General features: G+C 41.7%; 1 protein-coding gene across 1 annotated transcript in view; it reads right to left on the bottom strand.

Moving 5' to 3' along the window:
• The window catches only part of LOC124804670, a 221,407-nt gene that overhangs the window by 124,105 nt on the left and 72,240 nt on the right, over window positions 1–25,062 (bottom strand). Inside the window, exon 4 of the mRNA XM_047264912.1 lies at window positions 24,159–24,203. Within this exon, the coding sequence (XP_047120868.1) occupies window positions 24,159–24,203 (45 nt within the window). The remainder of the gene's footprint in view (window positions 1–24,158; window positions 24,204–25,062) is intronic.

Here is a 25,062-nt window from a genome sequence, read left to right as displayed (position 1 = left end):
GAATAGTCCAACTATTGGGACATAAACCAAGTTAGATGATTTTCTCTGCCTGCGGCATAAGCTGTAACAGAATGGAGTGCAAAACAGGTAAAAAAAATTGGAGATGGATAATGAAAATCACGGTCTAAGAGAAAATCCAGGTAAATGTTGACAAGAGCCACTAGTAAACCACATTTCAGAGAGAAAAAAAGATAAAAAGAGGGAAGAAAAGCTGTAATGATTAGGGGCACCATACACACTCTGTGGGTGGCCACAAAAGATTTGTGGGCCCCATGGACGGTGTTTCAGAAAGACAAATTTCTTTATCATTTTATGTAAGGCTGTGATTTTGCTTAATTTTGTGTTGGTAAGTATTCATTTAATTCTTTCTTTATTTGTCTGAAGTTTTTTGCCGAATACATGCATAATCAAATTTTGCATTATGAGATGAACATTACTGAAGATGAAATTTAAAAGACTTGTACAAAGCAGAGTAAATGAACAATCAAATAAAAATGTGCAAAAAAGATACACTATAATTTTTGTGTCCTGCATGGTAAAATACCCACATTACAAGCAAGGCAAAATGAATGTTTTAGCAAGTGATTGTATTTTGTTCTATCTGATAAGTTTGCACAGAGCAATATAGGCACAATATACACTAACAGTCATGAAATGTTCACCTAAAAGTCACTTTCTGTCACAATTGGATGTCTCAGTGGTGATAAATTGGCACTGAAACATTTTGTCATTTGGACCTTGTAGGAGACACAACGTTGCTACTGGAACATCTAATGTATTGTGTACATCAGATGCTACAAGTTGAGGACTACAAACAAGGGAACAGAGTATGTTTCATTACAAACTTGTAAGAAAAATTGTCTGCCAGGTATTTAATTGCCAAGAAGATACAGCAAACCTGATGAAAATCCACATTGGTATACACAGAGTTGCCTTTATTTTCAGTTTTATTACTCACACTTATTAAGGAACTATTGGATAGGTTTCTCACTGCAGAATCAAATAAAAATGGGAAATATTTCTATTTATAAGATGGTACTAAACATAGAAGTAAACAACAGAAGTGCCTCCATTTGACAAATGAGAGAAAAGAACTGGAAGCAACAAGACTACTTAGGAGTGTAAGTACGATGTCACCCAGGATATTAGTTGTGATTTGCAGTGTACAGGTCAAGAAGAAATTTGGTCAAGAAGAAATTCCAATAATTAATTGTCAATAAAATCTAAGTGAGGGATTTAAAATTGTTGGACACTCAATTTTGAACAGTGGGGTACCTTTTTCTGTCTCATCATTCAAAAAATAATACTAAACATATATTAAATAAAGATGTTTACAATTCATTAATAAATTATTATTCTTAGCCTCTAATTCTATAAAAAAAGTTGCCTCATTTGAAATGTGTATTTCCTTTTCTGCATGAATAAAATATTTTAATTGAAAGTGACTGTGAACTGTGGGATAGATTATAGAAGTTGCAGCACTGTGTTAAAAAATGCCATTCACAACAAAAGCATAAGCAAATAGTTAAAACTCAGGCGGCTCTAGGGAAATCAGAAATTTCTTTGTGATTGTCAAGAATAGATTAGGCTATACCAACAGGTGAAACGTGAATTCTAGTAGATACAAAAAACTACACAGATTTTCTAAGGAGGGTAAACAAATGGAAAGAAATGCAGCAAAGTTATTTACAGTTCTACTCCCTGCATTCACCTACTTTGAGGAGGCATCAACTTCTTATTTGCACAATGATTGCACATGAATCTGATGAGAATCACAAGCGGTCAGTTTTTAGGAGTGTTGACAGAGTGAGAATGTAGTAGTGTTGATAATGAGCACTGAAAACTTGGGATTAGCACACCTGTGTTGAATCTCCTTATGTCTGAATGGGAAAAGGTTTTATGTCATAACACTTTATGCTCCTATTTTTTTTAGTCTCAAATGCAAATTTATGCCATTGGCACCTGTAATAACACTGTTCACGTTTACGTCGCACTTCACTTCGTGTAGACCGGGACTGTGCCCTAGGCATGCTCGATGTTAACTGACTGGGCACGGCCCGTGCTGCCTGAGTTGTTGTTGTTGTTGTTGTTGTTGTTGTTACGCCGGCAGAGGTCGCGTCCGAATTCTCGCGTGCCCTCTGGTGGACGGGACTCTACTTGCGGCAACTACCGTCCGTGACACGCTGTGCTGATGTGCGCCTCCCGGGATCTTTCTGGTGGCTACTGCACTCCTCCTCCTTCGGGGGGTGAAGCCACTGTGATCCACTGCGTCGGAAGGTGGAGCGTCGGGCATGAGCGATGACCTCCACATGCATTGGAAGGCCGGAGTCGAGGGGATCTGCCAACCCTCGAGCCGGAACCTTCGAATACAGCTGGAAGTGACCCACACAAAGAGGCCCCCGTCATCCCAACACCGGAGCCCGGGACAGAACGGGCGACTAGCTGTCGAACTCCGGATCCTGTTCCACCTCAGGAGGGGCAAGACCCAGTGGGGGGGACGATGGGGAAGGGACAACCACAGGTGAACCAGCCTCCTGAGAAACCGGGCCTGCGAGGGGGGCCGGCTCTCGCTGGGGTATTTCGAACGACGGCGATGCCGGTGCTGGAGCTACTGGAGGCTGCCAAGGCTGAGAACCATTGCAGTGCGGCAGAGTCACAGCGGGGAGAGGCGGTAACGTCCCCTGAGAAACCAACACGGGTGCCGGCAATGGGGAAGCCGGCGTCCGAGAGGTCGGAGGGTGGGTGCCCAAACGTGGACGTAGCTGATTTTGGTGACGACGTACCACCCGGTCCCCTGCCTGCAAAGTATAGAGCCGGCAACCATTTCAGCGCAGGACCACCGCCGGTATCCAACGTGGATTGCGACCAAACCCACGTGCCCAGACCAACATACCCAGTGGAAAGCCAGGTACTCCATTTTGCGAAGACTGGCGAGGACCAGGCCGGAGGAGGTGCAGTAGAGTCCTAGGTTAGCGCCCATGGAGGAGCTCTGCGGGGCTGCGTTCGCCTATTGGTGTGGTCCGGTATACCGTCAGGAAAAACATCAATGCCTCCTCTGCAGGAAATTCGTGCACATACTTTTTCATCTGCGTCTTAAATGTGCGCACCATGCGCTCGGCTTCCCCATTCGATTGTGGATGGAAGGGGGGAGAGCAAACGTGCCGAATACCGAAGCGCCTACAAAAATCCTGGAAGGTCTGCAAAATAAACTGCGGTCCATTGTCCGAGACCAGGGTGATTGGCAGACCTTCCACAGATAAGATTTTTGCTAGTGCCTGGATTGCAACTTCTGAAGTGGTTGAGGAGCAGCAAACCACATATGGGAATCGGGAATAAGCATCAATGACAATGAGCCAAAAGCCATTGAGAAATGGGCCTGCAAAATCGATGTGAACACGTTCCCATGCTTGGGTTGCCGGCGGCCAGGAAGAGAACGCTGCCCTGGGAGATGCCTGTTGGCTCACACACTGGGAACAGGTGGCCACCAAGTGCTCAATTTCTCTGTCAATACCGGGCCAGTACACATGTCTGCGAGACAAGGTTTTAGTATGGGAAACACCCCAGTGCCCCGCATGTAATAACGTGAGGACCTCCCTTCGTAAACTGGCAGGAACAACCACGCGAGGAGCTGTATCATCGGTAGCCAGAAGGAGAACTCCTTCCAAGACCGAGAGGCGGTCTCGTAGAATAAAATAATTACGAAGAGGGTCTGAGGCCCGACCTGGAGGGCAGGATGACCACCCCTGCTGAATGAGGCGAACTACTTGCCGGAGAACCGGGTCAGCTGCCGTTTCCCTGGCGACTCTAGAACTAGTAATTGGGAAGCCATCAACCGCTTGGCGGGACGCCACATCCAAATGAAAACACATAATCTCTTCTCGATCGAACTTAGGATCTGGGCCCACCGGAAGACGGGAAAGAGCGTCGGCATTGGCATGCTGTCCGGTAGGGCAAAAATGAATGTCATAATGGTACTTAGAGAGGAACAAGGCCCAGCACTGTAGTCTGTGGGCCGCCCTATCCAGAATCTGAGAGGCGGGGCCAAATAACGATATTAACGGCTTATGGTCAGTGATTAACTGAAACTTCGTGCCATACAAGAAAGGGTGAAACTTGGTAACAGCGTAGACAATGGCCAAAGCCTCTTTTTCCACCTGGGAGTAATGGGCCTGCGCGGGACTAAGAGTTTTAGACGCAAACGCCAGTGGTTGCTCGGAACCATCGGCATTGCGATGGGCCAGGACCGCCCCCACCCCATACTGCAAAGCATCTGTAGCCAGGACCAACGGCTTACGGGGGTCAAAAGTAGCCAAACAAGGCGCTGACGTGAGGAGGCCCTTCAACGAGTTGAACGCTCGCTCGCATGCAGGTGACCAATCAAAAGGAACAGTACAGGGGGCGGGCTATGGTGGAAGTCCTGGGAATGAACCGGTGGTAATAGGCTATCTTGCCTAAAAAAGCTTGTAACTCTTTCAGCGAAGCGGGCCGAGGAAGGTCGACGATACCTTGGAATAAACTTCCTAGTGGCTGGATGCCGTGCTGAGAGATGGTGTAACCCACATACTCAATGGACGGTTGGAAGAAGTTTGACTTATGCAGGTTGCAACGCAAGCCCACAGACCTGAATTTGAGAAAGAGGGTGCGAAGGTTGTGCAAGTGTTCCTTCGTGCTGCGGCCTGTGACAATTATGTCATCCAGGTAATTAATACAATGAGGGATTGTCGACGTGACGTGCTCAAGATAATGCTGGAATATCGCCGGGGCACTGGATATTCCGAAGGCCAAACGCTGATATTGGTAAAGGCCAAACGGGGTGTTGATGACCGCCAGCCGTTTGGAGTCCTCATCAAGTGGTATCTGATGATAAGCCTCTGAAAGATCGATTTTCGAAAAATATTGGCCTCCCGCCACGGCGTAGAACAATTCATCAGCACGAGGCAAAGGATAGGTGTCCACCACCAATTGGGAATTAATGGTGGCCTTGAAATCGCCACAAAGACGTAATTTTCCCGAGGGCTTCCTTACAATAACGAGGGGTGAAGCCCACTCACTAGAAGAAATGGGAAGAACGACCCCTAGGGCTGTCAGCCGGTCTAGCTCTTCCTTTACCTGAGAGCGGAGAGCCAAGGGGATCTGCCTCGCACGTAGAAAATGCAGGCGAGCCGACGCTGTCAATGTTAAGTGAGCTTCAAAATCTGAAACATGCCCCAGGCCCTCCTCAAAGATATCTGGAAAGTCTGAGATCAAAGATTCCAATGATTGATAGGGAACGTCTTCGGAGACCAACTGTATGGTGTCAGCAATAGAAAAACTGAAAGCCTGAAAGGCATCCAGGCCAAAAAGGTTAGGGGAGCTCGCATCACTGACAACAATAAAAGTAATAGGCCGAGTGACTGATTTGTAAGTCACGTCGGTAGTGAATTGACCCAGTAGGGGAATGAACTGTTTACTATAACCGCGTAGACGCCCGTAAACTGGCACCAACGGGGGCGATCCAAGGTCGGAATAAGTTTGTGCATTCAACAACGAAACTGCCACGCCCGTATCTACTTGCAGTTGTAACTGGCGCGACAGAACCGACACCTCGATAAAGAGTTTGCGTGCCGATGCGTCGGGAGCCTGGCCCGATGAAACTTCCTGAATGTCAACGTCCATGTCCTCTGTACCTGCTTCCTTCAATTCTTTTGAGGCTGAGTGGCAAACTTTAGCAATGTGACCTTTTTTATTACATTTGCGACAAACGGCCCAACGCTGGGGGCACTCTGACCGATCATGATGTATATAGCATGACGCACAGGGCGGCAACAGGGGCCGGCAGCCGGAATTCTGTTTACGCGTCGTGCGGGAGCGGCCGTAATGGACGGATTGTACTGCTCGCACGTCGACCACCCCGGACGCAGTGGACGCGGCCGCGCCGCCCTGAACCGCCGCGATGTCGCACCACGCTTCCAGCTGTTGACCTGTGGCGTGAGAGACTTCATACGATTGAGCAATGGACAGGACTTCCTCGAGGGAAGGGTCTTCTAACTGCAGGGCCCGTTGCCAGACCTCCCTATCACAAGCCAAACGAACAATGACGTTGCGTACCATAACGTGGGCATACGACTCTCGCGACTGCTCCGTGACAAAATGACACTTGCGACTAAGACCGTGCAGGGTAGCGGCCCATGCCCGGTAAGACTGATGGGGCTGTTTCTTGCATTGATAGAACTCGACCCTAGCCGCCACAACATGCGTGCGGCGGCGATAATATGAAGACACCAATGAACACAGTGCGTCAAAAGACAAGGACAAGGGTTCCTGCAACGGCGCTAGCTGCCGCAAAACTTGATACAGCGAGGGAGATATCCAAGACAAGAAGAGAGCACAACATACCTCCGCATCGGCAACATGAAACGCCTGGAAATGCTGCCAAAGGCGATGTTCGTATGCGTCCCAATCCTCCGCCGTCTCGTCATACGGGGGAAAGGGAGGAGGGAATAGCGCTGGAGCAGACTGCGTGGAGAGCAACGCCGGAAGCACTTGTTTCATGGTGGCCATGAGCTCCATCTGCTGCTCAACCAAAACTCGCACTAAATCCTCCATGTCGTGGAGAAGTTGCGAAACCAAAAAAACGACGCAACACATGAAAGAACGACCCTACTCGTCGCCAATTGTGTAATAATACTGTTCACGTTTACGTCGCACTTCACTTAGCGTAGACCGGGACTGTGCCCTAGGCATGCTCGATGTTAACTGACTGGGCACAGCTCATGCTGCCTGAGTTGTTGTTGTTGTTGTTATGCCGGCAGAGGTCGCGTCCGAATTCTTGCGTGCCCTCTGGTGGACGGGACTCTACTTGCGGCAACTACCGTCCGTGACGCGCCGTGCTGATGTGGGCCTCCCGCGATCTTTCTGGTGGCTACTGCAGCACCTGATGGAGAATGGGTGTACTGAATGAGCAAGCATGGCCAACACAAGATTCTGTTGCGCTACACTATTCCAGTGTTCATGTATCATCACAAGGATCAGATTACTGTAAGATATGACCTGACAAGAAACCTCACCTGACACTATTAATATGGAAAAAAGGAAGCTCTTTGGATGAGCTGATAAGAGGCCATTATCAACTCACTTAAAGGAAAAACTCAGAATTACAGGTGGGATCTGCAAAACGCAAAACAAAGCTGAAAGTCGTTATACACTTGGGTCTAGGTAATTACTACACAAATAAAGTAATGAAAGAGGGCAACAATCAACTTTTGTCCAATAGTACCATTTCAAAAATATAGACTACTATACTCTTGTTACAAAAGAGGCTGTAGGGAAACTGACAGAGAAAACTAAACAGCAAATCGCACATTAGTAAGGAGGGTCACACATGAAACATAAAATAATTTTTAGTCAGATCCAGGGGATAGATCTATCTGACCTACACAGGGAGAAATGATCATCATAATACAACAAGGGAAATCAGAGCTCACGTGGAAAGATATAGGTGTTTGTTTTTTCTGTGTGCTGTTCAAGAGTGGAATAATACAGAACTATTGTGAAGGTGGTTTGATGAACCCTTTGCCGATACTTAAGTGTGATTTGCAAAGTAGACATGTAGATGTAGGTGTAGATGAAAATCCCAGAAAGTTGTGGTCATACACAAAGTCAATGAATGAATCCATATCTCCCATTCAGTGTCTTGTAGGCCTGTCTGGTGTTGAAACAGAAGACAGCAGGCAGACAGCAGATATACTAAATCCCACGTTTAAAAGTGTATTTACAAATGAGAATTTTTCCCTATCAATGTGTGACCACCACAACATGGATGTTGATATCAACACATCTATAATCGAAAAAGAATGAGATACCAGGTCCTGAGAGAATTCCAATTACATTTTCCACTTAATGCACTGTGGAAGTAGCTTCTTTCCTAATCCACACTTACAGAAATTTACTTGACAGTGAATAGCCCCAGATGAGCAGAAAAGAGAACAGGTTGCTCTTATTTACAAAAATGGTAAAAGACGCACAGAATTAAAGACCAATATCACTGAAAACTGACTTTCGTTAGTCATTGTCCTCACCCATCCCACCCCTTCCCTGTCTCATTCCAGCACTTCACAACCCTCAATCTACCATCGCACCCAGTCTTTTTAATTCTCTCCTTTTTACTACCCCCTCCCTGCCCCTGCCCCTGACCCCAGCCTCTCCCCACCCCTCCTCTGCCCTCCTTCTAACCTCCAGACTGCACACAACCATTCTACACCCTCTCTTCATTCATCCCTGCGCGCTCCCCAGCAACACTGCACTGTCCACCACCCTTACCCTACTATTTCTCCCCTATTTCTCCCCCTCCCCACTCCATCCTCTTCCTTACCCCTCACCCAGTCGCCATTTCCATCAACTGGTGCTGCTGTTCGCAGTGTGGCTACAGTTACCTGATACTGCAGTCATGTGTATGTGTGTGTGTGTGTGTGTGTGTGTGTGTGTCATCTATTTTTGGCGGAGGCTTTACTGGCGGGAGAAAGCTTTATTTGTGACAGTCTTTTTGTTGTGCCTAACTGCGACTCAGCATCTCCACTATATGGTGAGTAGCAACTTTCCTTTTCATAATACTGAGATTGAAAGATTGTGTGATGAGATAATAGAAATTATTCAGATAGTTATGGGAGAGGAAAATTTAATTGTGATGGGGCTGCAAATCAATAGTAGAAAAAGAAAGAGAAGGAAAAATAGGAGAAGAATAAGGACTGGAAGAAAGGAATGTAAGCTGATTAATAGAATTTTGCACAGAATCTAATTTGCTCATTGCTGAGACTTGATTTAAGAATCATGAATGAAGGCTGTATATGTTGAAGAGATCTGGAGACACCAGATAAGACAGAGATTTCAGAACCAGGTTTTAAATCATAAGACATTTCCTGTGGTAGATGTGGACTCTGATGATAGTTTATTGGTTATGAACTGTAGATTAAAACAGAAGAAGTCGCAAAAATGTAGGAAATTAAGGAGAAAGTGTGACCTGAATAAGCTGAAAGAACAAGACGTGGTTGAGAGTTTCAGTAAGAGCATTTGGCAATGACTGACTGAAACAGGGGAAAGGAATTCAGTACAAGAAAACTGTGTAGCTTCAAGAGGTGAAATAATGAAGCTAGCAAGGACCAAAAGACAAGGCCATGTAGAAATACTTGGATATCACCGGAGACACTGAATTAATTAAGACTGACCAGAGTAGATGGACATAACAGTTATTTGTGTGTGAGGAGCACTTGCTTGTGTGAATGTGTGTGCATTTCTCTTTTCTGAAGAAGGCTTCGATCAAAGGTTATATGTAACAGTCATTTCATTGTGCCCATCTGCAGCTCAAAGTTTTATCTCTATGGTAAGTAGCAATCTATTCTTTTCATAACCTAGTTGATTCTTTATGTTTACCAGGTAGTCTCATCTGAGATGTGGAGGATCTGCTAGCAGATACTGAATACATTGGGTGCAAAGCCTTGCTGAAGCACAAAAGGTGACTACAACCAAGTGAACAAAATATAACATTATGGGATATTGTAAAAACTTTGTGACTAGGTTCAGCACTTCCTAATAGACAGAACTAAACATGTTGTTCATAAAGGGCAATGTTTCTGGATATCAAACTAATTCTGGGAGTACCTCATGGGAGTGCAATACGATAATTACTGATCAAGGTATACAAGTTCTGTTGAAAAAATTCTGGACATTCATAAATTCACACCAACGGTGCATTGGAGCAAAATGTGGTTGGTGTCCCTGCATATGCCTGTGCTTAATGAGTAACTGCCAGAAGTTTCACTGTTGTATGTCTGTTACTTAATGTTCAGAGCTGTATTGAGTAGAATGTTGTGTCACACAGTTTGTGAATTTCGTGGTGGTAGAGTTAGAGGAGCAACACATCTGCATTAAATTTTGCATTTAACTCAAGAAAACCTTTGCAAAGACAAACCAAATGATGGAGGAAGCCTACAGTGATGAGTGCTTAACCCATACTCAGTGTTGCAAATGGTTCACACAGTTTAAAAATGGCCAGACAGAAGTTAAAGATGACCCTTGTTCAGGATGCCCTTCGATGTCTACCAACAATATTCTGTCTGAAACATCAGCAAAACTGTGCATGTCAATCGAAGACAGACTGTCCAAGAGATTGCAGATGAATGTAACACTTCAGTTCGATCATGTTATGAATTCCTGGCACAGCATCTTAGAATGCATTGTGTTGCATCATGGAATGCATTGTGTTGCTGCCAAGTTCGTCCCATGGCTCGTGAGTCAACACCAGACTGACTTTTGCTTCATAATCTGTGAAGAGTGTTTGGACCATGCAAATGAGAATGAGATTTTCCTCAAGAGAAACATAACTGCTGATGGGATGTGGATCTATGATTATAATGTTGAGACCAAGGTTGAATCTTCACAACGGGTCAGGGAAGGTTCTCCAAGACCTAAAAAAGCTCATCAGGTCAGGTCAAATGTCAAAGCCATGCTGATAGTTTTCTTTGACTTTGAAGGATTAGTTCATCATGAATTTGTGCCACAGGGGTAAACTCGGTGGTACTTTTGGGACATGTTGCATGTGAGAAGGAAACAGCCTGAAATGTGGTGAGATGGCTCTTGCATCATGATAGTGCACCTGCACATTCATCCCTCTTGGTGTGTGACTATTTTCACAAAAAATTAAATCACTGTGTTGCCTCATCCTCCACACTCTCCAGACCTGGTCCCTGTGGCCTTTTTTATTTTCAAAGTTGAAAATTTTGTTGAAAGGGCAAAGGTTTGCAAAAATTTGCAGACAGTACTTCAAGCAAACCAGCAAGAGGCATACCAAGACTGGTTCCTGAACTGGAAATGGCATTGCGAGCACTGTGTCAATTGTGGAGGACAGTATTTCGAAGAATACCAGGCACAATAAGTAAAAGGTAAGCATAGAAAAAATTTTGTTGACAAAGTTTCAGAATTTTTTGAGCAGTCCTCTTATATATATGAGCTGGCAGAAAACATTGGTAGCTCCCTGAATCCGTTTACCACTTAACTTATTGTATAGAGGATAGTAAGAATCACGTAAAATAGCAGTGAAATGCAGAAAGACTTGTAGAGGATCAACACTTCATGCAGGAACTGGGACTGGGAGTCTTCCCTTAATATGAATAAATACAGTGTATTGTGCATAAATAAATTGAAAACTCATTACTGTCTGATTGCACTGTTGGCAATAAATCATTGTAAAGAGTAGCAACTGCAAAATATTCAGGAGTAACCATCTGCAGCAATATAAAGTAAAACAACAACATAAAATTAATTTTAGCAAAATCAGATTTTAGGATTGATAACAAAATGTAATACAACAATAAAAGAGATAGCTTCCAAAATACTCATCAGACAATTCTTGAGTACTGCTCACAAGTCTGGGAACTTTATCAAATAGAAGTATAGAGGAGACAGAGAAGATTTAGAGACAAGGACAAGCAGTATATTTTATCATGGCTTCATATTTCAAATGCAAGAGTGACACTGATATGCTCACATGCTCCAGTGGCAGCCACTACAAGAAAAGCATTGTGCATGATGGAGTGGTTTACTATTAAAATTTTGAGAACATACATTCCATTAAAAGTTGGGCAACATATTACTTGCTCACACATATGACTCATGTAATGAACATGATGGGAAAATCTGAGAAAATCAAATTCATATGGAAGTTTACAGATAGTTGTTCTTCCCTCACACCATTCACAATTTACCATAAGAGAAAAGAGGGTAAATCATAGCTGTACAAGAACTATTAATTTTCCTTGATGTTATATTTGACCATTTACTCATACATCTCGGCTTCTTATCATTGTTAACGAGGCCTGCGACACAGTGCACTGTTATTTCTCTGAAACATTTCAAATCAACAATCTAGTGGTCACAGGTTTGAGCAGCTGCAAACACAAAAGCAGCACTGGTAGACAGGTACTAAACAACAATGTTAATCAGCCATACATCATGGCTTTGTGACATTCCAAATAATGATAAAAAAGGAACTGTATGATCCAGAGCGAGATTTAAGACTACATAAATACAAGTGGGTGCATTATTAAACTAGTGATAATGTAATTTATTTATTCTGACTAGATTACTTTACAAGAGCTTCTCCTAGACCTACCCAGGCAACTCACTCAGTTGGAATGACAGATAGCACACGTTAAAGCTCGGGTGTGATACAGTTTGAGCAGAAACCTGACTAGAAGTCAACACTTAATTTATTTCAAATGGTGGATGGATATATATGTATGTGTGTGTGTGTGTGTGTGTGTGTGTGTGTGTGTGTGCGCACACACGCATGTGTATACCTGTCCTTTTTTCCCCCTAAGGTAAGTCTTTCCGCTCCCGGGATTGGAATGACTCCTTACCCTCTCCCTTAAAACCGACATCCTTTCGTCTTTCCCTCTCCTACCCTCTTTCCTGATGAGGCTACAGTTTGCTGCAAAAGCTCGAATTTCGTGTGTATGTTTGTGTGTCTATCGACCCGCCAGCACTTTCGTTCGGTAAGTCACATCATCTGTGTTTTTAGATATATATATATATATATATATATATATATATATATATATATATATATATATATATATATATATATATATATAAAAACAAAGAAGATGTGACTTACCAAACGAAAGCGCTGGCAGGTTGATAGACACACAAACAAACACAAACATATACACAAAATTTTGTGTGTATGTTTGTGTTTGTTTGTGTGTCTATCAACCTGCCAGCACTTTTGTTTGGTAAGTCACATCATATTTGTTATATATATATGGTAAAGGAAAGAAAAGAAAAATTCGGAGTAGGAATTAAAATCCATGGAGAAGAAATAAAAACTTCGGGGTTTGCCGATGACATTGTAATTCTATCAGAGACAGCAAAGGACCTGGAAGAGCAGCTGAACGGATGGACAATGTCTTGAAAGGAGGATATAATATGAACATCAACAAAAACAAAATGAGGATAATGGAATGTAGTTGAATTAAATTGGGTGATGCTGACGGAATTAGATTAAGAAATGAGACGCTTAAAGTAGTAAAATAGTTTTGCTATTTGAGGAGCAAAATAACTGGTCAAAGTAGAGAGGATATAAAATGTAGACTGGCAATGGCAAGGAAAGTGTTTCTGAAGAAGAGAAATTTGTTAACATTGAGTATAGATTTAAGTGTCAGGAAGTCGTTACTGAAAGTATTTGTATGGAGTACAGCCATGTAGGGAAGTGAAACATGGACGATAAATAGTTTAGACAAGAAGAGAATAGAAGCTTTTGAAATGTGCTACAGAAGAATGCTGAAGATTAGATGGGTAGATCACATAACTAATGAGTGGGTATTGAATAGAATTGGGGAGAAGAGAAATCTGTGGCACAACTTGACTAGAAGAAGGGATCAGTTGGTAGGACATATTCTGAGGCATTAAGGGATCGCCAATTTAGTATTGGAGGGCAGCATGGAGGGTAAAAATTGTAGAGGGAGACCAAGAGATGAATACACTAAACAGATTCAGAAGGATGCAGGTTGCAGTAGGTACTGGGAGATGAAGAAGCTTGCACAGGATAGAGTAGCATGGAGGGCTGCATCAAACCAGTCTCTGGACTGAAGACCATAACAACAACAGAGCTATGGTCTGAGCTAATATGAAGTAGAAGACTAAGAACATATTGGTGCTGCAAGTAAGCAAACTGTTTATTATTTCAGAAGTAACCAACATATATGTTAATACATTTATTCCACTATAAGACAAGCCAGTCAGTGCCTCCACAGAAAAATGTTAGCTGTTCCCTACAGAAACATGACTGTACCCAGGCATGCCCCCTCTTTGAAGAAAATCTGCCACGAATGTCTTTCTTTTGGATTAAAGAACCTGGAAACCATATGGGAAGAGACAGGGGCTGCATAGAGGATGTGTAGGGGCTTCCCAGCAAAACTGCTGCAACATACTAGAAACATAGGTGGACCTACAGTTTGCCAATGTTGTTTTGACTCTGCTGCAGAAGTTTCACTGGCAAGTCCTTACACATCTCCCATACAGCCACAAACTCTCCCCTGTGATTTACATGTTTTTGGAGCTCTGAAGAAAGGTACTTGTGGTTGTTGATTGACATTGGATGGGTACAATCATGGTTCTGTAAGCATTGTCTAACTTGTCTCATAGTGAGATAACTGTACTAAAAGATATGGTGTTTACTTTTAAATGATAAACCGTTCACTTACTTTTTCCCCATCAATCTTGCTTTCATTTGACTGACCATTATAATATGGTTAGGAGACAGAATCAGTACTTCAGTAGTGTTCTCAGCTCTGATCATCACCCCTGAGTTTCAGTATTTGTTCAGAGCCATAATATTCTCCACCCACACTAAGTTGAGACACAAACAAGAAAGGTGAAGAAAACAAAAGTCAAAGCAAAAATTGAATCTAGGCCTCAGTTTCTTAAGATAGAACACAGAAGTTCCACAAATGACTATGTCAACCAACTGAGAAGATACAAACAGTAGAAAAAAATTCCAGGTAACTTTAAAGCAGCGTTGCTGATGAAATGGACTGTAGCAACTATCAAGAAATTGCTTTTCTCAGATCATATGTAAGGTACTGTATAGTGTATGACAGAATCAAATCTGTAGCAGATGAAATGATTAGTGAGTACCAAGGTGATCTCAAGAAGAGATAACCCACAGTTGACAACAACTGTGAGCTCTAACAGCTCACCCAGAAAGTGTGAGAGCATCATGACCTGCATGCACATTTTATGGACTCAGGTAAGGTATTTGACATTATGCAATGGGAAATCCTAATGGGATGCTTGATTAAGTTTGGAATACCTAAGGAACTAAACTGCTGACCCTCAAGTTTGCCACACCATATAGAAAAACAAAAATTTACTTTTTGTTCTTAAGCAACATAGCATGAAGAATACAAAACCACAAAGTCTTTCGTGGAGGACTTGTCATACAAACAGTACTCAGTGTACTTGTAATGTCAATTCTCAATGAAAAGCTGAATTTTCAACAATAACCATGATTGTGTTTGTCAAGAAATCAACTGATTGTACCACAAACAGTTTGGGTTGGGTTGTTTTGGGGGAAGAGACCAGACAAAGAGGTCATCGGTCTCATTGGATTAGGGAAGAACGGGGAAGGAAGTCGGGTGGACAGTTTGGGTTGGGTTGTTTTGGGAGAGGAGACCAGACAACGAGGTCATCGGTCTCATCGGATTAGGGAAGGATGGGGAAGGAAGCCGGGCATGCCTTTCAAAGGAACCATTCCAGCATTTGCCTGGAGCAATTTAGGGAAATCACAGAAAACCGAAATCAGGATGGCCTGACACGGGATTGAACTGTCGTCCTCCTGCATGCACAAACAGTTTATACAGGAGGAATAGACGATTAAATGTTTAGGTGATTTGGGGTATACAGACAAGGGTTCCACACTGCTTCAACTTTATGCCAGACTTCATCAATTACAATGGCTGCCAAGTGATGACAAGCCAGTCTCTCGGCAATCCATGACAGATGTTTTCAAAGGGTCTTCCATTATCTCATTGGAAGATAACACCACAGAGATCACAAAGATACGAGTACACCCACTAGCCTTAACATGCCAGAAATATGTCAACGCAGTCCAAATTACAAGCTATAAGAAACGGAGGTAATCCAGTTTGTTTGTTTTTGTGATTTTGGGGCGAACAACTACAGTGGTCATTAGCGCCCAGGCTAAATTATGAATGCACTGTGAGGCACAATGTTAAAACAGCAACTAAAAAGAACAACACTATAAAAGGCACATTAACAGGCAAGGGATTAAAAGAAAACAGCATAATCAAATGTCCTCAGACTGGTTTGTTAAGTGGATAAAATGAAGAACACGAGCAGCTGCTCCTGGATCATCCACTAAAATTTCATCCAGAGTACAAAGCAGGCCAAGATCAATGCGCAGTGTATTAAAATTCGGACAGGACGAGGTAATCCTGTTATGCTCTAAGTGGCATCTCATACCATCACACCAGATGTTGGTACCATTTGCTGATGATGAATGCAAATGCTCATTCTCTTGGGAGCCTCCAAATTCAGATACATCCATTGTGATGCTGTACGCAGAAGTAAGACTCAACTGAAGAGACAGTGTGGTGCCACTCCTGTATCTGGTATTCTCATTTGGCACACCACTGTTGATGTGCCTGCCTCTTCTGCTGTGTCAAGGCAAGTTGCAACAATGATCATCATGCGTAAACTTCACAGTGTTCCAGACACCATCATGCTCTCCATGTGGATACTACTCTTTCTGTGAACAGGCCATTTCCTAACTCAAGCTATGTGATGTGGCTGTATGATTCTGCATGGATAAGTGAACAATATGCCTCTCCTCTTGGGCACTAGTCATATGGGGCCACTGAGATTACATATGCCATTGAATATGGCTTCCAGAACTCACAGATTCCTTATTCACATGAATGTTGTCAGATCCAGACCTATGCAAGCAGTATCGGGATTGTACTTAACTGTCTCAAAAGGATAACTCACTTGAGAAAATTATAAATTACAAGGAGATAGAGTGCCTCACGAGTATTTATCTATCTTTAGAAGTTTAAATTCTCAGTACTGCAAACAGAAACACATAAAAGTAGAAACAACTATTGTAGCTTTCCTTGGGAAGTAAAGAGGAATAGGTTGGGGCAGGTTAGAAAAGGAGGGGCAGATCCCTCAGACTCCAGATTGAAGAGCAACCACCTCCTCCTCACAAAAACAGTCCCTCTCAATCCAAGATCTGAGTGACCTGCCTCTGCTTTCTACTCCATACAAAAAGAAGATCAAATAGGTGACCTCAAAAGTCAGTATAAAAAATATCAGAATAACTAAATGAAGGAAATGAATAGTTCATACATGAAATCTAAACGTCAAACATAGTATGTTAGGGCCACTGCCAAGATGACTTGTTGTTTTATTCAATGTTTGGAAAAAACAGCCACAGCTAATGGTACCAGCAATAGAACCTGTGGAGTAACAGGTTGTTCCACATTTTCTTGCAATCAGATGAAAGATGTTAGTGTAAAATGTTGTTTAGGTAGATTGAGTCTAGAGAATTTCCAATGTGCATACTTAGATTTTGGTTTGTGCAGAAATGATGGGAGAAGCATGAGCACAGGACATCGGCAAGGTATGATGCTGTCAGGAGATAGCATTTATACTTTGGTATCATGGCTTGGTGGGCAAGCAAGCACCTCTGTAGACAGTGTAAACACCGGCATAAACAGCTGAAAGAAACTGGACAGAAATGTCACTCTCTTCTGTCTGTTCTAAGATTCACAGATGTGTTGTTCTGAGTAATAAGAGATTTGTTACCTAATGTTGTAAATGTTAAATATGAGAACAATCAAATACAGAAGAGTTCTTTAAAAGACACTTACATCATTTTGTAGTGAGTTAAGGAAAATCTGAGTTCTCTTAAAGCACTTGATCCTCTGCATAGGGAGACAAAGTCATATGGTACAAGGAGTGGCACCAGCCACTCATAGCAGGTCCACAGCTTCAAGAAGCTACAAGAAGGTGACTGTAAGAAAATAGTCAAGGTAAAAGTTAGCTTGAAGAGTGTCAGGGTGACAGATCATTTACAAGGTTGTTGATTCAGTTGCATCCCATAACCAGAGCCCTTTCAAACACTTCAGTTTGCTGCTGAAGGTGAAGGATGCAGATAAGAGGCTATTAAATAAGAGAGCTTTTACGATAATAAAAAGAATTTTCAAGAAATAGCAGAAGAACACGTGACGCTACCTGGAGCAAAGTACATGCTGTAGTGTCACCTAATGTCACCACAATATTTAAGGAGAAGTAATTCAGTGATTTGGTAAAAACCAACATCAGAAGAGATAAGCAAGATTAACTGACCACAACAATCAGGTCAACAGCAAGAAATATTTACATACTGAAATAACTGTCAACACCTTAGTCAAGAAACATAACATCAACAAAATGGAAGATTCAGCGTGCTGATTTCGAGGCTACAAGTTCAGTAGTGATCTCCAAGAGCGACTCTGTAGCAGCCAACCAACACAACAGCTGTGCGCCTTCACTTAGCAGTGTGGCAGCTGGTCAGCTGACTACGGCAATGGCTACACAATGGCTCGTAGATACATCACTTTGCACACGCACAATGCATTAGCAGAGTAGAGCAACTTGCTGTGCGCCACATTAGGTGAGCTGTAAAAAGCACTAAGCTGAGACACTTATTTAGAGATTTGGCAGGTGGAATTGTTGATATACATTTTTCTAGTCTTGTGCAGTGATGTTAAAACCATGTAACTGTATGTTAGTGCTATTTAGTGGGCATACTGTTGATTTCACTCTATGCCTGTCACTACTCATAAAATGGAGTGAGACCGAGTGCCCTTATTTGCTAAATTAGAACTGTCACATATTACCAAAACCCAAATAGAGGAAATAAAGAGTAGTATTACTACACTTCATATTCAAAAGGAAGATCTGTTAAATGACATTAAAGCCTTGAATAAAGAATTGTCTAAGGGTATGGCAGATTTAAAACCAAAATGGGAAAAGATAGATACAAAAGTAGATAAAGTTTTTAAAGTAGAAACTCTTAATATTAGATTTGCCTACGAAGTTGCCTGCTGAACTAAATAAATGAAATAATCCAAGAGAAAATGAAGGGAATGAACAGTCTCAAGAGGTACACAATGAACCTAAGGTGTTAAACTATAAAATCTTAGAGATGCAAGGTCAGGCAGAGACATTAGAACACAGCAGATAATTGGTTGAAGTAAGTTGCAAGCACTGTGACTTTTTGGAGAAACATCTACAAGAAAGAGATTAACCAAAGGTGCAAGAGAATTTTGAGTTTACTGCCGCACTCACCAATTCTATAGATGATATTGCCTTTTTTGAAGCAGTTTAAGGAAGTGTTAACCACAGGTTGGGCAAATATGACTAAAATTAACTTTCCAATTAAATTTCCAGTAAGAAGAGATAGACAGGAGTTCCAGTTATCAAATTAAGTTTAAGGCTTTATTTTCATTTGAAACAGCATTTAAAACAGAATTTCTGTGTCATAGTGAGCTTACTGAAGTTAATAATGCAAGGAAACCTATCTTTGAAAAATCTTTAAGATATCAAAAAAATGTGATATTGATGATTTGAACATTGAGAATAGTGTGTCTGTAGATTGTGTGCATACATGTGGTAACATTATAATGTATGTGCATGTTTTTTTTAAAGATTAATGATAATAAGAACATGTACTTTAAGAATAACTGAGAGAAGGTTTGCATTGTACTTACACAGTAAGTAAGGCATCATTTTGTTTACTGTTGGCCGAAGGAGGAAAATTCATTAGTAATGAACTTTGTGCTGTATCAGGCATCCTCTTTTGTGTAGAGGCATGGTACATTCTAAGAAACAATGTCAGGTAGCATTTTCACTCTGCAGCAGAATATACACTGATATAAACTTCCTGGCAGATTAAAACTGTGTGCCGGAATGAGACTCAAATTTGGTACCACTGTCTGTCACAGTCGAGTTCTCTACCAACTGAGCTACCCAAGCAAGACACATGACCCATCCTCTCAGCTATGCCATGTCCCCGCAACACCATATCTTTCAGGAGTATCAGTCCAACAAGTTTCACAGAAGAACATCTGTGAAGTTTAGAAGATAGGAGATGAGGTAGAGGTGGAAGTAAAGCTTTGAGGGTTGGTTGTGAGATGCACTTGGGTAGCTCTGATGGTAGAGAATTTGCCCACGAAAGGCGAAAGCCCTGAGTTCAAATCTCAGTACAAAACACAGTTTTAATCTGCCATGAACTTTCCTATCAGTACATACTCTGCTTCAAAGCAAAAAATTCGTCCTCTGGCTGGTTTCTTATGACCTACCAAGAATTCCTCTTCTGTGCCAACTTCACCATTTCAAAACAACACATGTGGCCACATCATCAATTACTATTTGATATGTTCCAATATCAGTGTACCAGTGCAGTTCTTTCTAAGTGATGATTACCCCAGAAAATTATTCCCTAGAGTGAAAACATACAAACTGTGTCAGGAGATTAATTCATTTGCTTCCAAGATTGGCAATTATATGAACAACTAAAAGTAGTAAAACTTAACTGTTTGAGAAGCTCAATAATATGTCCCTTCCAGTTCAAGGTTTCATCAATTTGTACATTCTAAAATTTAGATCCTTCTACCCTACTTACTGACACCTGCTTATGTGCTACAGCAATTATTGGTACGACTGTCATAAACTGATGTGTGTTTCAACACAACTACTTACAAGGGACAATTTGAGTGTGAGGTTGCAAAAGCCAATGATGTTTACAGCACTCGATGCCCCACATATTTCACAGAGCGAGAAAGAAGAGGGAGATTAAATATTAGTGTTTCTGCAAGATGAGTCAGTGGAATGTGTGGTGTAGTGTATACTCAACTGTATGGACAATGTACATGAGACGTACAATGATGACAATAAATGCTTAACAAGTGAAAGTGATATTGAAACAGGTTTTGAGTGATGTAGTTCATCATCCCTGTAAGACAGGGAGCCACAAATCCCATCTCCAGTGCAACATACTGAAGGACAATCATTGTCTCAGTAGTGTTTACTAAACATAATTGTGTGCGTGGAAGATCGTCCACAGCATAGTAAAAAAACAACTACGAACAGATTCGAATACGTCTGCAGCAATATGACCATGTAATGCATAAGACAAAAAAAACTATGGATATTATTGGGAGGACACAAACTGGTGTTTGTATGTTTCGTTTCAGGGGTGCTTGATAAAATTTACAGGATATGCATGGTAATGACCTACTACATTATGCACATAAAATTGTGTGCAACATAGATTACAGTGATTTCAATGGAAGCAGTGAATGGATGCATAACTTCAAACAGTGCTACGCAATTGGAAGATGTAAGATAACAAAATTTCAAACAGAGTGTCACTTAACAGTGCACAGCAAACTACAGAACTGGCCAAAAAATTTGTAGATGATGTAAAAAAACTTATCTCATCATTCAGTAAGCAATTTTTTTTTCAACTCTGACCAATAGGGATTTGAAGAAGAAAGGCATATTTGAAAGGAACACTGGAAATTAGAAGTAGCAAGAGAGTTGTATCAAATCAACTAATATCATTGCTTTAATGCATTCACACACATTTATGCCAACAGTTAACCTGGATGGTAAATTATCTGGAAAGTTATTTATTGTGCTGTGAGAAGTTGGAGGTGCTGCGTCCCTTAAGCTTCTTCCTTGTGTACATAATCTTGCAAGGGTAGTAGGGAATATTTACATCACAGTGAGCAAGAGACAGAAAACGGGTGTAAGAGAATTACAACTATGGTATGAGCATTGCTTTTGGCCAATAACTTGCCTTTGCTTGATTCTTGGTCTGAATATAAAAATCATACTCCTTTAGAGCAAACTACCTCCTGAAAAGTGTATGACATTGCAGTTCATGTCACCTGGAACCTCTGGAAAATTCTGTTTTGCTTTTTCTCTCCAATTTGAAATCATTGAGCATGAAATCAGCAGTTTTTCAATGCATATGATCTCATAATGGCCTGACAAAAGTGACCTGCACTGTGTCTAAGTTGCAAGCTTTTCTGCTAATACTCACACTTAAATAATTTTTCTATTTTTTTTCTGGCAACCGTTTATGATTCGGTCATTACATCTCATATGCCAGAAGATTTGTCCTCAAATCTTATATAAATTACATTGGTGTGTACATGTACAAACATAAATACATGGGTTCCTCTTTTCTTTTAACATGTAAACATATAGATATTGGTTTTTCCACTGGTACAATTAATACACCCCAATAATACAAATATGTAAAATAAGTAAGTCTTATATTTTCCATCTTTCATCTATGATCCTGTGAGGAAGCATTTTCCCGTGAGCCAGATCACAATTCACACACACATGGTCATAATGCTTCTCTCCTCTCCACTTCCTTAATTGGATGCTGCATCTGAGATATGTAAGTGCCACTCCTATGTACAAGGAGGTGGTGGTGATTACTAACACACGGATGGAAGGGCTTGCTTCCAATTGGTTTTCTCAGTTACTCTTGTGTGTAATCCTAAATTTTCTAATTCATTCAGAGAGATCAATCTTTGAGTGGCAATGCCTACTTGCAAGGTAAGAAAATAATTCTTTGGTTGATGGTAGCACATAGCCTGAGCACTGATGTGACCTTGAAGTTGACACAGATGCTAAGATTTTCATCTGATCTATGGGTCACTGGAATGGAGGATGGTAACATACTTGATGGAATCAGTTCCAGAATGCCCTGGACCACAAGGTGATCGAGTTCATTTCATACAGACCTCGTGATGGCATAAGGTATATGACAAGCACATGTGAACGATGTGCTGGAGTCAGCACGAAGAGTGATATATGCTGAAACTCTTTTTACATATCCTAAACCTTAATGGAAAAGAGAGGGGAAAATTATTACTGATGTTGCTGATTTCTTATAAGGGAACAGATGATGGATATAAAAGTGGTGATGAGGATTATAGGTTTCTATTCCACAGTGTCGAATTAACGCTTTGCCAGGTCTCCTCTCTTCAATAGATCTTGGTCTGGTACCACTAGCAACAGTTGCCCTTCACTGTCTCAACATTGTTGTTCCAGTTACAGACCACACACTGTGACATCGAAACCATGCAGTGCATCACACGCTCTTCCTGCAGCAGTCTGCCAAACAGCCATGCCCCCACCATGGAAGCTGATACCTTAGCCAGCTGCTGCCCTTTCCCAGCAGTACCTCACCATTCAACTGTTTCCCATTCTCCAACAGCGAGGCATCAGCACCGACACTCCAGTCTTTCAATGACACTTTGGAGCCATGGTCTGCTTTCCTTGATCATCTGGAGCATTCTTTCGTGGCCTTCATTACCACTGATGACTCTCACTGCCAAGCTCTTCTCCTCACCTCATCCAGCTCTCTCAGCCTATCACCTTTGTCAGTCCCTTAATCCTGGAATTGACCTTCCTGCCCTCTCCTACACAGATTTTCGTGACTAACTCACTGTTCATTATGATGCCCACAATAGATTCCATGCTCCTGCATACTCTCTCTCTCTTGGGGGACTTCTTCTCCATCCTCTCTGGCTTCCCAACTCAATCCAACCAATAGTGCTTCTCATCTTGGCCCATCACATCTTCAGTCACCTCCGGCACATTTGTAGCTGGTTCACCACTGGCCCAAGCGATCCCTACTCCTGCACCACAGTCTCCACCTGTTCCTGTGCCGTGGATGCAGCTGCCCTGGATTCTGACACGAGCCGAAACAAACTTACTTGCTGCTCGGAAACATTACTTGTTGCTTAGAAATGATGTTCAGTAATGTAAGTAATTGGTAATACATGTCTCACTGTGCTTGTCTTGCCTAGGTCATAGCAGGGTCTTTCACAGATGCATAACTGACTTCACAGTGCTCTTTGAAAACCATTACATGACTACCACCTACAAAACTGATAATATTTGCAGGAATATCTGCCAGAGTTGAGTATAGCTCATAAGGTATAAAGAATAAGCCGTGATGCTGCAGTTGGAGCTAGTAAGCTTTCCTGTGAATAGACAATTTCTTCGTGTATTACATTGAGCATAATTCGTATTATGACAAGCATAACATAAAAACTGAAACTGATAGTCCAAAGAAGAATATGAAAGCCATACATACTGGACCATCATGCCACAGAGTCATGCAAATGAGTGGCTGTCCATGAGTGTATGTCTGGTCTGATAAGAAATGGCAGTTTAACAGTGAATAATAATCATCATTACTCTTGTCTGTGTGCCCCTCTGCCACTAAACTCTTCTTTACAACAAGCATTTGTCTTTTCTCATATTAATGGTATATTACAGCCAAGATTCTCGACTATTATACTCAGTACGATTTCTTATTAATAAATACTACATAACTGAATTCATACAGTATAACACAGGTATTTCCATCAGGTGTAGAAGCTTTTAAAATACAAAACTGAATGAAAAGTCTAATGATCCGCAATAGCTGTACTTACTGAAATTTCTCAGAGAAATATTAATGACTCCCTAAGAAACAATGCAACTATTAGATACACCCAACTGAGTCACAAAATTATTTATCAACTTACCCAATTCTGTCACCTCGTGCCAAAGGTACAGCGTGACGCCCATGCCTGGAAATAATTAATGCATAATTTGTATATTCTTTCCCAACATTATGCACAGATAATGTTTTTAAAAATCTGAACATGAAGAATTGAGGCTGATGTTCGGAATTGTGGCCCACAAGTTATTCTTGAGTCCTTAGAAGAGGCAAACTAAGTGACTGATCGATGTGATATATTTTGTGATGACATGAAGAAGCAAGTAAGTTACAGGAAACAAATTCACAGAACTGGAACTTGAAGCCAGATTCTTACCTTTCAGAATCAGTTCTCTTTGTTACTGAGGTTCAGACACGTGATCTACCTTTACAGTTTGTATTTTGCCTAAATCTCCCTCCTCCTTTTTAAACTTCACACAAGCTCTCATCTGTGGTATCAGTCACTATCCAGTCGGCCACACATTCAAATACATGCGCCACGAGTTATGCTGCTGCAAGTCCTACAGTCACCATTGCGGCACGAGAGCACTACCGTAGCAGCAAGCACCCTTCTTTGGAGCTACAGTGGTGGGAGTACTTAAGTTGGAACATTCATACACTGACTCCATTTTTGTGTGTTGGCCACTTGAATAACATTTATAGGCTTTCATGGTGGTCAGGGATTGTGATCTTCTGAACAGACATTGTATTGAAGAGTGACAGGTTTATAAATATTTTGTGTCTGTATATATTATTCTATCTATCTCTATCCGAATCCCGCTCCAGCTACTGCCAGGTCTGGGTGCTGATGAGTCCTCTCCATTTGGCTCAGTCCTCCCACCACTTTTCTTTATATATCATATATTATTGCTACATTCAAATCTACTGCTAGTAGCTTACACTGCATCTACAGTAACAAAGTTGTGTATTATTTTTACTATTTGATATTA

Source organism: Schistocerca piceifrons, chromosome 7 (assembly GCF_021461385.2).
Source record: "Schistocerca piceifrons isolate TAMUIC-IGC-003096 chromosome 7, iqSchPice1.1, whole genome shotgun sequence".
Lineage (NCBI taxonomy): Eukaryota > Metazoa > Arthropoda > Insecta > Orthoptera > Acrididae > Schistocerca > Schistocerca piceifrons.
Note: the sequence above shows the minus strand (reverse complement) of the source record. Positions and strands in the feature narration are given on the sequence as shown.